The following is a 13,065-nucleotide window of genomic DNA, read 5'->3' on the forward strand; positions in this document are numbered from 1 at the left end:
GGAGCACCCACGGGGACACATCTCGAAGAACAACCGTTACTGCACAAGGTGAGTAACTCTTTCTTATGTACATAAAATGTGAAAAGTCACACTTATTAGAAGCAAAATCATTTCAGAAAAGGGTACTGTAAACAAATAGATTTTAAAATATTTACACAAACTACATCTACTATAATAAACCCTATCTGATTTGTCAAATTTAAGTCTAATTCTATAAAGTCTTACCACGTAAAGAAAAGAATGTGTTGCTCTCTTGCAATTTTCCAACAAGAACACAAGCTAATAATTCAAGTACAATAAACTTCACTTTGATTTTAAGCAAAATTCTAGAGGATTATATAAAGTGCCTGATGATAATTATGTGTAGTTAGTTACCATTTACTATTTCTAAAGTGCCTAAAATCCACCAGCATAGCTGTGTTGGTTTCAAAGAAATAGGCACTGGTAAAAGCAACTGGTTTCTTGTGTACAGTTGTATGCAGGCGGGCATAATAAAATAAAGGATATGATGTCACATTTTAGCTACTTTGTCCCCTCAGAGTTTATGGCATATCCAGGTAGGAAGAATATTTTGGTGCCTCTTTATCAACAAAACATTTCCAGCTTTATTTTATTTTTATTTTATTTTCAAAGACATTAAAATATCCTTAGAATGTGTCCTGAGCTGTTACAAGTTCCAAAAGCAAACAAAACTTGGTCGGGGCACACAGAGCTTCGGATAGAAATATGCTTTATTGTGGAAACCAATGTAAACAAATAAATATTTCTGTTCACTGTATTTTAAATGGGTGCAAAGCCTTCAACAGAGGTCATCTGCACTGCACTGAGAGCAGTGTCAGTGTAACCATGCCATTATGAGATTGTCTTAGTGTGATCAGAGCCTTAAACGTAAAAGGATCATGTTCTACCCTCACACACACCATTTTGAAGTCTATGGAAGCAATGAGATTCCAAGTTAGTTTTATGCTGAGACACCCATTCAGTTTAGTTATCATCCGTTTTCTCTCTCTGATTTAATTGCCATGAGGACTCTTCCCCTACATGCTTTGACTGGGACTTGAAAATAATATTTAAGATGTAATCGCTCCTCCCCCACTTTGTTTCTGGACAACCTGTGACTCATGGTTGGAACAACATTTATATGCTGTTATCTTGAGAAACTGCTGCAGAAGCTGGCCAAACTGGCAGTGGCAATCCAAGCAAGACATGGAAGATTGAAATGATTTCTGCAACAACTGTATATGCTCTGGTGTGCTGCTACAATACCACCACACATCTTAGCTTTTGTTGGTATTTAATTAAAGGAGGACATTGCTACAGCATATGCTTTCAAATTGGCAGGAGTAATTTAGAATATGAACACATCAGTGATTAAACATTGTTCAATAAACATTTCTACCATAATGAAGTAGTGGTGGAGGGGACTCTCCAAGAAATTCCAATGTGTATGGCCTGGAAAATCCATCTAGACTGCAGTGAGCGTTTGTATAATGACTTATAAATTAACTGCTGTGAAGGCTGGAAGATTTTAATGGTTGCAAAACTGATACCAAAGATCCACACGTTGCCCAGCATTACAGCTACCTACAACTCCTTCAGCTGTTGCTACATTTTTTTGGTGATCAGCAAAGATGATAAATAGATTTTCCCCTGATTCTTTAGGTGTTGGATCCATTAGTTATAGGTGTGAACATTTAGCTTGATTTTTTTTTTATGTCTCCAAATGCTCATAATTTTGAATTTGCTATCTGGGTAACATTTTAATTCACAAATATCTGGGAAGTAATTACTTTTATTTGAGTCCAAAAGTAAATTATTGTATTTTAACAATTTACATTTATATAAAACTTATCATCCCATATGATGCCCTAGTGCTTCACAGACTGCATTTAGGCATTGTTTGCCTGCTACTACAATGCAACCGTTTCTTGAGTGGAACGTGACAGCTTTTATAATAGCAGCCAGCTACAGTATAAGTAATGCAGGTGACTCACCAGAGCCTTCCCATCCATAGGACAGTTCGAGGGGGCCACCTCAGGCTTTGCGCTGTATGAATGAAACCCACAGGGCTCAGAGCGGCCTCCCAGTCTGCTGTGCTCTGCTTCACCACAATGGCAGGAAGTGGATTGTCCCAGCTCTGGCACCAGGGTGCTCCGCAGTGACGGGGGGCAGGCAACCCCTGCTGTCGCCCTGTACCAGATCCCTCTGGCTTAAGTTGCTCAGGGGAGGGGGCAAGGTGCACAATGGGGCGTGGAGTGGGGGCAGGGTTTGGGGAAGGGCAGAAAAGGAGCATGGCTTGGGGGAAAGGGTGGAACGGAGGCAGGGCTTGGGGAGAGATGGGGATTTCTCCGGCCTCGGACATATGAACGGGGAGGGGGTTGCCCCAGACCCTCCTAGCGATAGCCCTGTCACTCACTGAAGAAGTGTTCATTTGGAATTGCAGAGGAAATATAGGCAAGCAGAGTATAATTACTATGGCATGCCCAGGGTACAATCCAGACTGAGCAATTGTCATTCCAGCCCACCTAGAGGTGTACCTTACAATGTTTTGCTGCTGTAGCTCCCAGTCTGGACTGCTCACAAACAGCTGTAAATCTTGCCCGTAAATCTTGTGATGCTGACTACAACAGTGCTTATGTGAATGCCTGTGCTCATTCTCAGGTGACATTGTAAACAAGAAGCAGACAGCTTTATCTCTTGCAAATGTAAATACACCTGTGTGCTTGAGCAAGTGGCTGAACAAGAAGTAGGTCTGAGTGGAATTGTAGGCTCTAAAGTTTTACATAGTTTTGAGTGCAGTTTTTTTTGTAAGTAATTCTACATTTGTAAATTCAGCCTTCATGAGACTGTACTACAGTACTTGTATTAGGTGAATTGAAAAATTTATTTGTTTTTTACAGTTGAAATATTTGTAATAAAAATAAATACAAAGGGAACACTGCACTCTTCTCATAGTCTGTGTTATATTTAAAATCAATACATTTGAAAATGTAGAAAACATCCAAAAACACTTAAATGGTATTCTGTTATTGTTTAACAGAATGATTAATCTTGATTAATTTTTAAATTGTGCAATTAATCACAATTTTAATCATTTGACTCCTGTTTTAAAGGACAGAAATAATCCTATTTTATCCTGTAATTGCATGATAATTATTGTGTAATTAATAGACAGTCCCACTACCATTAGATAATCATAGTTATATTGCACGTTAAAAGTATTCTTGGGAATTTTGCTCCTTGTAAATAAAGTGCTTGTATCTCCTGGAATAAATGTTCATAGCACAGAGAAATTTGGGTTACCTGCCCAGTACAAATACCACATCTAAAGTGTTAATGGATCAGAGATTAAATTAAGATGCTTTGTCTATCAGTATTTACCAGTGTGTTAAATTCTACTCTCCTTCTTTCAAATGTTCACTGTGATATTGAGTGCAAGAACATTAATCTTTAAGTGATACTAATGTGGGTGTCAATGTCATCTGTGCTTCCATAGAAAGTAATTGTGAGAGAATTCATTCTAATTCAAGGTTAATTAGTGTACCATTAAAATAATGTGTTACAAAAGTTAATTACTTTCTGGGTCAAAAAATGTGGTAAAAAGCTGAATGCCTAATGTCTGAAATCACATTTCCCGACTCAAAATAATGTTCTAAATCTTCCATCCTACTGAAAAATATCCAATCTGAAAAGTGAGAGAGATTTAGTCACTGGTATCTTCCTATCCCTCTTTTACTAGTAAATGTTTGGCATAGGTCTGGGAAATCTGGCACACAGCTCCGGTGAATAAATGGGTGAGTTGCTCACTTTGCTCCTGTCCTGCGATGTTGGAAGCTATATGCCAAGGAACAGCCCTATTTTGGTTTTGAAGGGCCGCAAGTGTGTTGGGTTGTGCATTGGACAAAGCAAGTTGCTGTGAAAATGTCACAAGGCAGCATTGTGATTTCTTCTTTTACCTCAGCATGAGTTTAAAAGATCCTTCTGCAGGCATGTCACACGCTATATTAAATACGGTGAAATTTATTTTACCAGGTAGTTTAAATTAACAACTATAAAGTGTACACATTAAACTGGAAGTACAAGTGAGAGCCAGGGTAGAACAACTGCCATCTAAAAATATCATCTACTTTTTCTTTGTTTAAATGAAGATATAAAAAATGCCAAGTTATAACATCTCCTGTAGCAGATTGGAAATGTTTTAGAACTATTTGTTAAAAGGCTTTGTTACTGCTTTGGATGGATTTGGGTTCTGTGTGGATAGATAACAAGATAATTATTCCCAAGCTCAGTGGACACGTGAAACCACAGCTTTTATTTTATTTTAATTGTATTTTTTTGTTTTTTATTTTTATTTTATGAAAAAGGCACTCTTAGCTTTGGTGTTTGGTTAATCCTGTGTGGAGCTGCTTCTCAGAGATGATCCTCGACAGTGATGCCCAAAATGGAAGATCCCATATTTTGCAGCTATTGCCTGTCCCACTACAGGGCTAAACCAAATTATCTGAACATCCCCAAACTTTGGTGCGATTCAGATGCAGATCAGGACTTAATGGCACAAGCTCATTTGCAGTTTGGTAGATTGAGATGAACAAAGAAGGGTGATGAAATTGCTCCTAGCTGATGCATGCAGCAGTGCCTTTTCCAGGCAGAATGCATAGGCCATGGGTTCCCAAACTAGGGGGCATGCCAAAATTCCAGGGGGGGAGTGCGAGGCGACCCAGCCTCCCCCCCCCCCCCCAATCAAGTTGAGGGTTTTACAAAAATCAGAAAGGGGGGGCGTGATGCTGAAAAGTTTGGGAACCACTGGCATAGGCCATCACAGTCCAGTTTTCCATCCGCTTCTTTCATCATCACAGTGCTTGATCACTTGAAGCAGGTTCTTACAGGTAGAGAGAGATGAGTCAATTGTCACACAAAAGACAAAGTAAGGAAAACATTTTAAGACTTCTGAATTGCTGAGTGCTTTCTCTTCCAGATCACATTGTTTTTCAACTAGCTCCTCCTTTAATTAGGTGAATTAAGATGTACATCACAGGAAGAGTTTGAGAATAGAAGGGGAGAAAAAGGCTTTTGTGAAGTGCTCCTTTGATTTAATTCCATCTTTTGCCCCTGTTTGTTTGCTTAATCCCTGCTTAAACTGGCATAAAGCAGAGATTTGTGTTTAATATGGAAAAAAACCACACATTCCATTCTCTAAAGATGACAACCGTGCCCTGCCCATAGCAGGGTGTCAAGCTGTGTGTCAGTCCTCAGAAGACTATTTCCCATGTGTTTGACAAATAGATGGATCTGAAGTTCTACTAGTGATCACCTCCCCTACAGTGGATGGCAGAGTGATTACAGATTGTTTCTGGGGGTGTGCCCAGTGACTTCAAATGCAGAAACCTGTGGGGAGGGGACAGGGAGGATTATAGAGTAGACAAAAGAAAGGTTCAAATACATTTTTCTGAACTGATGACACTTTGTTGCCCAGATCCTCGTGACTTAGGTTGAGAGTTGCAAAGCTACCAGGGGATTTGGATGCCTAGTTCCCATTACTTTTAATGGGAACTGGGGGGTTAAGCACCTTTGGTGGCTTTAAAAATCTTAGCCTTAGAGAGAAACCCAATTTCTGTTAAAGTCACGGGTGCAGAGGGAAACTCTAAAGCTGACTACAAGGCAGATCACATTCTGGTCTCCAGCTTTCTCCATTCCCCCTTACTCTGTGATTGATTTGAGTTGGAGTTTTGGATGCAGAGGAGTGCAGAATCTGGCCTCGTGTGGCCAGCCCTTTTAACACATGGCTGAGGCTCCTAACCTCACTATGTAAACATAGAAATGAGGATAAATGGCACATTGTTGACCATTCTGACTATAGTTTTTTAAATGTTCAGTTTTTAGTAATCTGTAACCTCGAGGATGTCTGCAATAGGGCTTTGTGTCTCTTTACAATAGCTTCATCTGACATTTTTCTTTTCAATATTTCTAGGGCAGGGCTTTGCTCCACTGGGCATGTGACCGAGGACACAAGGAGCTGGTCTCGGTACTGCTACAGCATGCAGCTGATGTAAACAGCCAGGTAAGGAGGGGATGGAAAACTTGCTTTTCAATGGTGCATGGTATTGTATCTTTACCAAACACTTCATACTTTGTTCCATCAGTATTCCACAGCAAATTTCTTTCAGAGTATTGAATATGGACGAGGCTGCCTAAAGCGATACACCAGAGAAAAATATACATGTTAAAATCAGATTTGTAGACAAACAACTACAAAAACAAGATGATTTTTTTCCCTACAATAGTCTTTCGCTTCTTGATGATCAGTTCAAATCTGACTTGGGTGAGGTGAAACTACTAGATATTTGGTGGCTTAGAATGAATTGGTAGTTTCTGTCCAGTTCCTTAAATATCCTATGGTTTCAGCAGAGCATTTGAACACTAGTGCGAGAACTAAAGAAACTCCCACTGAAGGAAGAACCCTATTTGCCAAACAGTAGAGCACAATAGACCATTCATTTATTAGAAGGTACATTACGTAAGCAAAGCATTCTAAAATGATGGTTGAAATTTGACCCTGGATCTCACTGTACAGTTGGATCTCACTGTACGTTCGATTTATAATCCTGTTGTAGTAAGAGTTGAACTTTGTTAGCTGTGATCGTGTTCAGAGCCATGATTGATGGTTGTTTTTCCTATGGGGTGGTGGTTGCATCACTTCCCAATCTAGTACGTGTGTGCATCACTTCCCAGTCTAGTTCGTGTGTTATAAAAACTGCTAGCTCAAACTGATGATCTTTCTGTATCCTGATAAATGCTCTGGAGATATTTCACTAGGTCACAGTAGTGCAATAAGCTGTCTTGTACGTTTCTTGATTTAGCACTAACATTGTGTTCGGGAAGTAACTAGGTTAAGCTTTAAACATGTTGGAAAACTGTTTAAAATATTGTTACAAGCCATACTTTGACAGCACCATGAAAAGGATCCATATTAAAAGAACTTGTTTTGTTCCATTGAAGTCTGTGGAAAAGTTTGGTAAGGGATCTGCAGTTCTTTCAGCATATGATTCCTAGGTTTCTTGTTATGCAGACTAGGTTTTTTAGGATTTATTTTCATTGCTCCTTTGTGCACCTTTTGGAAAAAAGTAGATTTTTGGAGTAGAGGTCAGTAATTATTTTGAACGATGCTGGAATTATGCCCATGAGCTCACCTTGCACCAAGGCAAGACTAAACCCGACATCCTCTAGTTTAGTTTGTCAGTCTATGAATGGTTGGAAATAGCATGATTTTGAGGCAAGGAGAACAGGGATATTACATGTTTGCCTGTGATGCCAGGGGCTACTTGGAATTCTGGAATAACAGTCCCTGAAAATTCATCTCTTTCTGATGGTTGTATCTCATGTCTCTTAATGCACCAAGAGTGTCTTTACTTGCAAAAACACTATCGCTATATTACTTGCAAAAGTTTGATTTTAGGAGGACTTCCTTAGCTGGAGGAGAATAATCTGTATTTTCTCTGTACCATCACTTTCAATTACCTTTTCCCCCCCTTTTTTAACATATTGCACATTTTTTTTTCTAGCCAGATTATTTTTGGCCAGTAATGAAAGTTTAATAATAGCTATAGAAATCTTAGATGATTTTTCTATCCTGGTAATACAGGAGACATTTTATCTGGATCTTTTCCCTAAAGGAAGTACTGACTAAAACCCAGGATCATGGGGAGTTCTTTGGAGGAGCAACTGAAGAGAGAGGAAAAAAGTTATGCTTGCAAATAGGCCATAAGTTCTTAAGCACCTGCTGCTCATATATATTACTAAATGCACTATCAGTTAATGTGTGGATAGTAAAGAATGGGGGATGTTAAGTATAAGGGAATATTTAGTGACTTGCATTAGTGGAGCTATTATTTTAATACAAGGGCTGGTAAAATGTGTCTTGTGGGCCGAATCTGAATGCTGCAAGCCTGCAGGGGGGGCTTCACATGCTTTCTTCCCCCCCCCCATACCCCGCCTTCTCCCTCCCCACCACCAGCATAATTTTGGAGCTCCTACTGGCCTATTTGCAGGAAATGCACCCCTCCCCCCAGGCTCTCAGCATTCAGAGCAGCACACATGGCCCCCGCCTGACTGAGGAACCTACTGGGCAGGGCTGCTGGCCAGGAGATGCCTACGTAAACGGTGCTCAGCCACAGCCTCTTTCTGGCACCCCAACTCCTTCTTTCTCAAAACTTCCCCCCACCTCACCCGATGTAATCCAAACCCTCTGCACGCCTGCTCCTGTACCCATACCTCCTCCCAGATCCTGCACCCTTCCTCCAGGGTGGACCCCCTGCCAGACCTTGTATCCCAATCCCTTACCACAGTCACAACTGAAATCCCGGAATCCCCTCCTGCACTCCTGCCCCAGGTCACAACCCCCTCCGTCACCAAAACTCCCAGATCCCACACCACCTCCTGCATCCCAATCCCTTGCGTCAAGCTCCCTTCTGCACCCAACCTCCATTCCAGACCCCATACCTCCTCTATTAATATGGACGAGTGCGACCCTTAACCACATTACCAAATCTTAGTGTGGGTCTCCAGCAAAAATTATTGCTCACCTCTGTTTTAACACGATGTGCTCACCCTGGAAGTTCACATTCCAGGCTACGGGGGAGGTGGGGACAGGTTCTGCAGAAACTTTCTACCCTACATGTGCCTGGAGATATCTTCCTATTTCATTCATACGTGTTAAATGCAAGCAGCATAAGAAATATATCCATCTGAGAGAATGAGAATGACGGCATCAGACAGCAGAGAAGGAAGCTTATTGGATAGAGTATTTTTTTTCTTTTTCTTTTTCATTTGCTGGGGTTTTTATACCTTTTCTAAGATATTAGAACTTCTCTCCCTCCCTGGTTGCTTCTGTACTTTTTCACCCGGCAGGAACTGGAAGTTTTTTTTTTCCCCTCCTATGTTTCTAACAGCACTGCTGTTCTAGTATAATGGTTAGAGAGCATGGGGCAACTGGCACTAGGACCCTTTCATTTAACTAGTTCTGACATTAGTTAGTTGCTTTATATCAGTTAGTTAGTTGGGTAACTTGGAGCCAGGCCTCAGTTTTCCCTTTGTTTGTTTTTTATATGAACAGTAGCTATCTTTATGAAGCACTTTGAGATCTCTGGGTGTTAAATGAAGAATTGTTTTATTATTTTATTAAGTATACTGATGTATTTGAATCAGGTAAGTGGGAGCGACTCCATCGTGCTGTTTGGTACTGTAGTAGGTGCAAAGCTCCCGGTTAGATTGACTGTCCTTTTTAGACAATGACGCTGTTGGTTTAAAAAGGGACTTAGTTCATTGTTGTCCACTGAAAGCCTGCATCTTTGATTGTCCATAATTAGCTTTAATAGTATGTTTGAAAAGAGGCGGTAAGTGATTGACATAGGGGAGGGAGTGCAGAAACCCAACAGACTTCCCTGCTTTTTGTTGAAAAGGGACATTTATGTAATCGAATTACCTAAATCCTCAGAGCCAGAGGTCATTTCTAAGTGGGTGGCTGGATGGTGTTTTGGAACTGTGCTGGAAACACCCAGAACTCAAAGATCTTTCCAGAGCCAGCTTCCTAGTGCTGAGACACTCAATGTAGAAAAATCTGTATTTATTGAACAGTGAAGTAAAGAAAGGGGAGCTGTTCTTAACATTGCAGTTGGCCTCTGGTACACAGGATATCAGCCAATGATGCCAAAAAGTCCTTTCTTCCTTTAAAATGCATATATGAATGAATAAATCTCTAAACATGTGGTGTTTCTCAACTCTCGGTGAGTAAAGTGAAGCATGCTCTTTCTGTTGAAACAAGCTGGCTTTCTCTTTGTAAGGTATTATTGCCTGTACAGCATATGCTTCCTAGAACAGATCTCTCGACGTGAGGGTTACAGACAGGTTTCAAAAGATCCTAATGGCCTTGCTGTTCCCATATCCCTAATAGGAGAGGGCTCTTGGGGAGTTCCCGGTATGGAAAAGAGTCCCTTGGAATGTTGAGAACCACTGTTTCAGGGGATACCTTGTTTTGTGAAAATAAGGGACATGTACATTTTGTACACATGAAGCATCTGTGTTGGAGATCACACCTGACTTGTTCCCTTTTACAGGCAGTGATGTCATTTTAAAGCACATAGGTTTTACTCCTGTTCAATTTCAAGAAAGTTTAGGTAAGCTCTGATCTAATAATCCATCAAATGATAGAGAGCATGACAAACAGTTTTTTTCATGATGGTAACATAAATGCAATAAAAGCATTGGGATTTAGCTGATATATTTCTGTACTGGGCAAAACTGGCTATAGTGAGTTCTGAGAAATTGTGTGTGTATCCTCTCACATGGAAATCATAAGCAGTAGACTTACTAACAGTAACATTTCTGTACTTTTATCTAAAACTCCATTAGAGGATAGGTTGAAGCTTGTTACATCAGCTCAAGTAGCATTAGGTTAGGTAAAATTATCCCATACCAGAATCCAGGCATTTGAGAACCTCTGCTCCTTATAATGTTTTGTTCTGAGCTGGGGACTAGTCTGAGATGCTGACTAGGATGCTTTATGCACCTATATCTGCCAGCTTTATGTCCTTTTCTTTGACTTCATCTTTCAATCATTTTCTCCATACAGGTGTCTGTGTACTGGAGTTATTAACCAATCTGCTTTCTTCCTGCTGACTAGAGGAAACTAAGTCAAGTAACACTACCTTCCACCCATGAAAAGCCAGGACACACCAAAACACGCAACCATACAAATCCAACCTTAATTCTTGTTTTTCAGTTTTTTCCATTCAGTTCAACATAAAACAGCAATACCGAGTTTTGCTACCATATGATGATGTGAGAGGCTGAAAGTCAGCAGATACCTGAGTCCATTCTTGGAATAGTAGAGAAGTGTTCTTGTAAGAGGAAATGTTCCTCAGTTTCTGTAATGTAAAAGCTTGGAGAAGGGAGGGAAGCAACTCAGTGGAGTGGATTGTGCAGCTGGTTTCTTTTTATCTGGACATTTAGACCATGGGATTTGAGGCTGCACATAGGTCTTTCAGGGAAGGATTTAATGTACTCAGAATAACCTTCTGGGTTTACCATTTGGTGTCCACTCCCCATGAGGGCTCTTCTCCTCACTAGTGGAATGGACAGCTCTTTCTCAAACCCAAGATAGTTGAGACAGGAAATTCTTTCAGTTCTTCTGTCCCATGTTACTTATGCTCGAACTATCCAGAACATACAATTGTTTGCTGGAATCTTCCATATTTGTCAGGCGCACAAAGGTTAAGTTTAATTTTATGTAGAAAATGTCAAGTAAAATCTTTTGGTAGATTTGAATCTGGCAAATGTAAAATAAAATCACATCTTTCCTGTTGAATTTATTAATACATAGAATCTGACCTCATCTTTAGGAAAGACAAGAGCAAAGCTGACTGGTTTGGAATTTGAAACTTGTTATGAGTGTTGTTTTCTGTTCTCCCATAATTCTGGTAATCTCTGCTACATTTTGCACATATTTTCTCTTTTCTCTTTTCTTTTCTCTCTTTCTTCCTTCCTTTTTTTTTCCATTTGAAAATTGCGGTGTTCTCAGTAAAAGATACTGGTGCACACTTAAATGCACAATGCACTTTTCAGAACTATTTTGCAGACTTGAAATTTTCCACCTTTAAAACTACTGAATAGATTTTCTTCACAACTGACTTTTTGATGGATCCCATTCAGTCCTAAAATTAAGCCATTTATGAAGAAAACCAGTTACTTTGATTTCAAAGTTAATAAGTTCTATTACAGATGTATAATAGATCATAAGTATGGAAGTACTTAACCATCATTACTAACACACGCTAGTTGGTTTTTGCCTAACTAGTGTATTTTTAGTTCAGAAACGTAAAGTTTAGGAATCGGTCTTTGCTCACTTAAAACAGCAGGAAAATATATGCAAGAACCTACATCCAGGTGATATATGAAGGTAGTATAATTCAGTACTAGAAATCAGGAAATGTAAAAATTAAAATGTGAGTATGTTGCCGTAACTCTGATCTTTAATTATGACATATTCTTTAATTATGTTGATCCTAGTTTATTTTAAGGCTTGTCTACATGGAGAAATTGAGCAGAATAGCTCCTCTAGTGGATACTTTGAGTGCACTAATTATTATGGAATAAAGTGACTTTTATTGCAGAACACTGTGCCCACATGAATAGCTATTCTAAAACTGGTCAGTTTCCCTGTGTAGACATGCCCTAAGATACGTACGAATGTATAGCTCTGACTGTACATAAAATGATATTATTCGAGAAACAGGATGTGATCACACAATTCAAGACTATATTGTATCTGTGTATACCCAATGGAACAGAGGTAAAGTTGTGCTCAACTCTTTTTTCATTTCTGGATATTTGAGTACTTAACTGCAATAGTAATCTTGATGGTAACCTAGCCCTTTACAAATACTGTACTAACTTTTATTGTAAATCTACCATACTTTTAGGATGAATATATATGGAAAAATCTTCTGTCATTGCCTTGTGTTCCTGCATGGGCTGTTGGTGAAGGCAGGGCTGAGGGAGGCCCACCTTCAGCCCTGCTCCTTCTACTGAGGCCCCATCCCTTTCCTGCCCCTCCCCCTTGGGGAGGCAGGGTGGTGTGCTGTACGTGTGCCCCCCACTCCCAACCATGGGAAGGGGAGCAGACACGCATGCACTTGTCCCAGCCTCTCCTGCCTCAGAAGATGCCGCACCTCTGGTGTCACTGCAGGTTCAGTAATTAGATCTCTGGTATAAGAACGCATCTTTTTGTTCTTCCTATGGGCTTTTCCACATCCCTACCCAGAACTGTGAGACTCCTCCTGTCATTGCCACCCCTTTAATTGGAGAAAAGCCACAGATAAAGGATGACAGCAAATATTCTCGCTCCTCCCTATTCTATCAGGACCTGACTATGCGACTTCAGAAGTTTTCAGGTTCTTCCCAGTGTCAGGAAATCAGTACTGAGATAGAAATGAGGTCTCCTGCATGGCATTTCAGAGTGCTACCACTAGGCAGCATGATTGTCTTAAACCTCTTAAGGTTATCATTTGCAAC

General features: G+C 40.1%; 1 protein-coding gene across 1 annotated transcript in view; it reads left to right on the forward strand.

The window, feature by feature from the left end:
- ACBD6 (acyl-CoA binding domain containing 6) overlaps positions 1-13,065 on the forward strand; it is a 126,463-nt gene that overhangs the window by 60,684 nt on the left and 52,714 nt on the right. Inside the window, exon 6 of the mRNA XM_075936818.1 lies at positions 5,969-6,058. Coding sequence (XP_075792933.1) covers positions 5,969-6,058 — 90 coding nt within the window. The remainder of the gene's footprint in view (positions 1-5,968; positions 6,059-13,065) is intronic.

The sequence above is a fragment of the Pelodiscus sinensis genome, chromosome 9 (genome assembly GCF_049634645.1).
Source record: "Pelodiscus sinensis isolate JC-2024 chromosome 9, ASM4963464v1, whole genome shotgun sequence".
In the NCBI taxonomy this organism is placed as follows: domain Eukaryota; kingdom Metazoa; phylum Chordata; order Testudines; family Trionychidae; genus Pelodiscus; species Pelodiscus sinensis.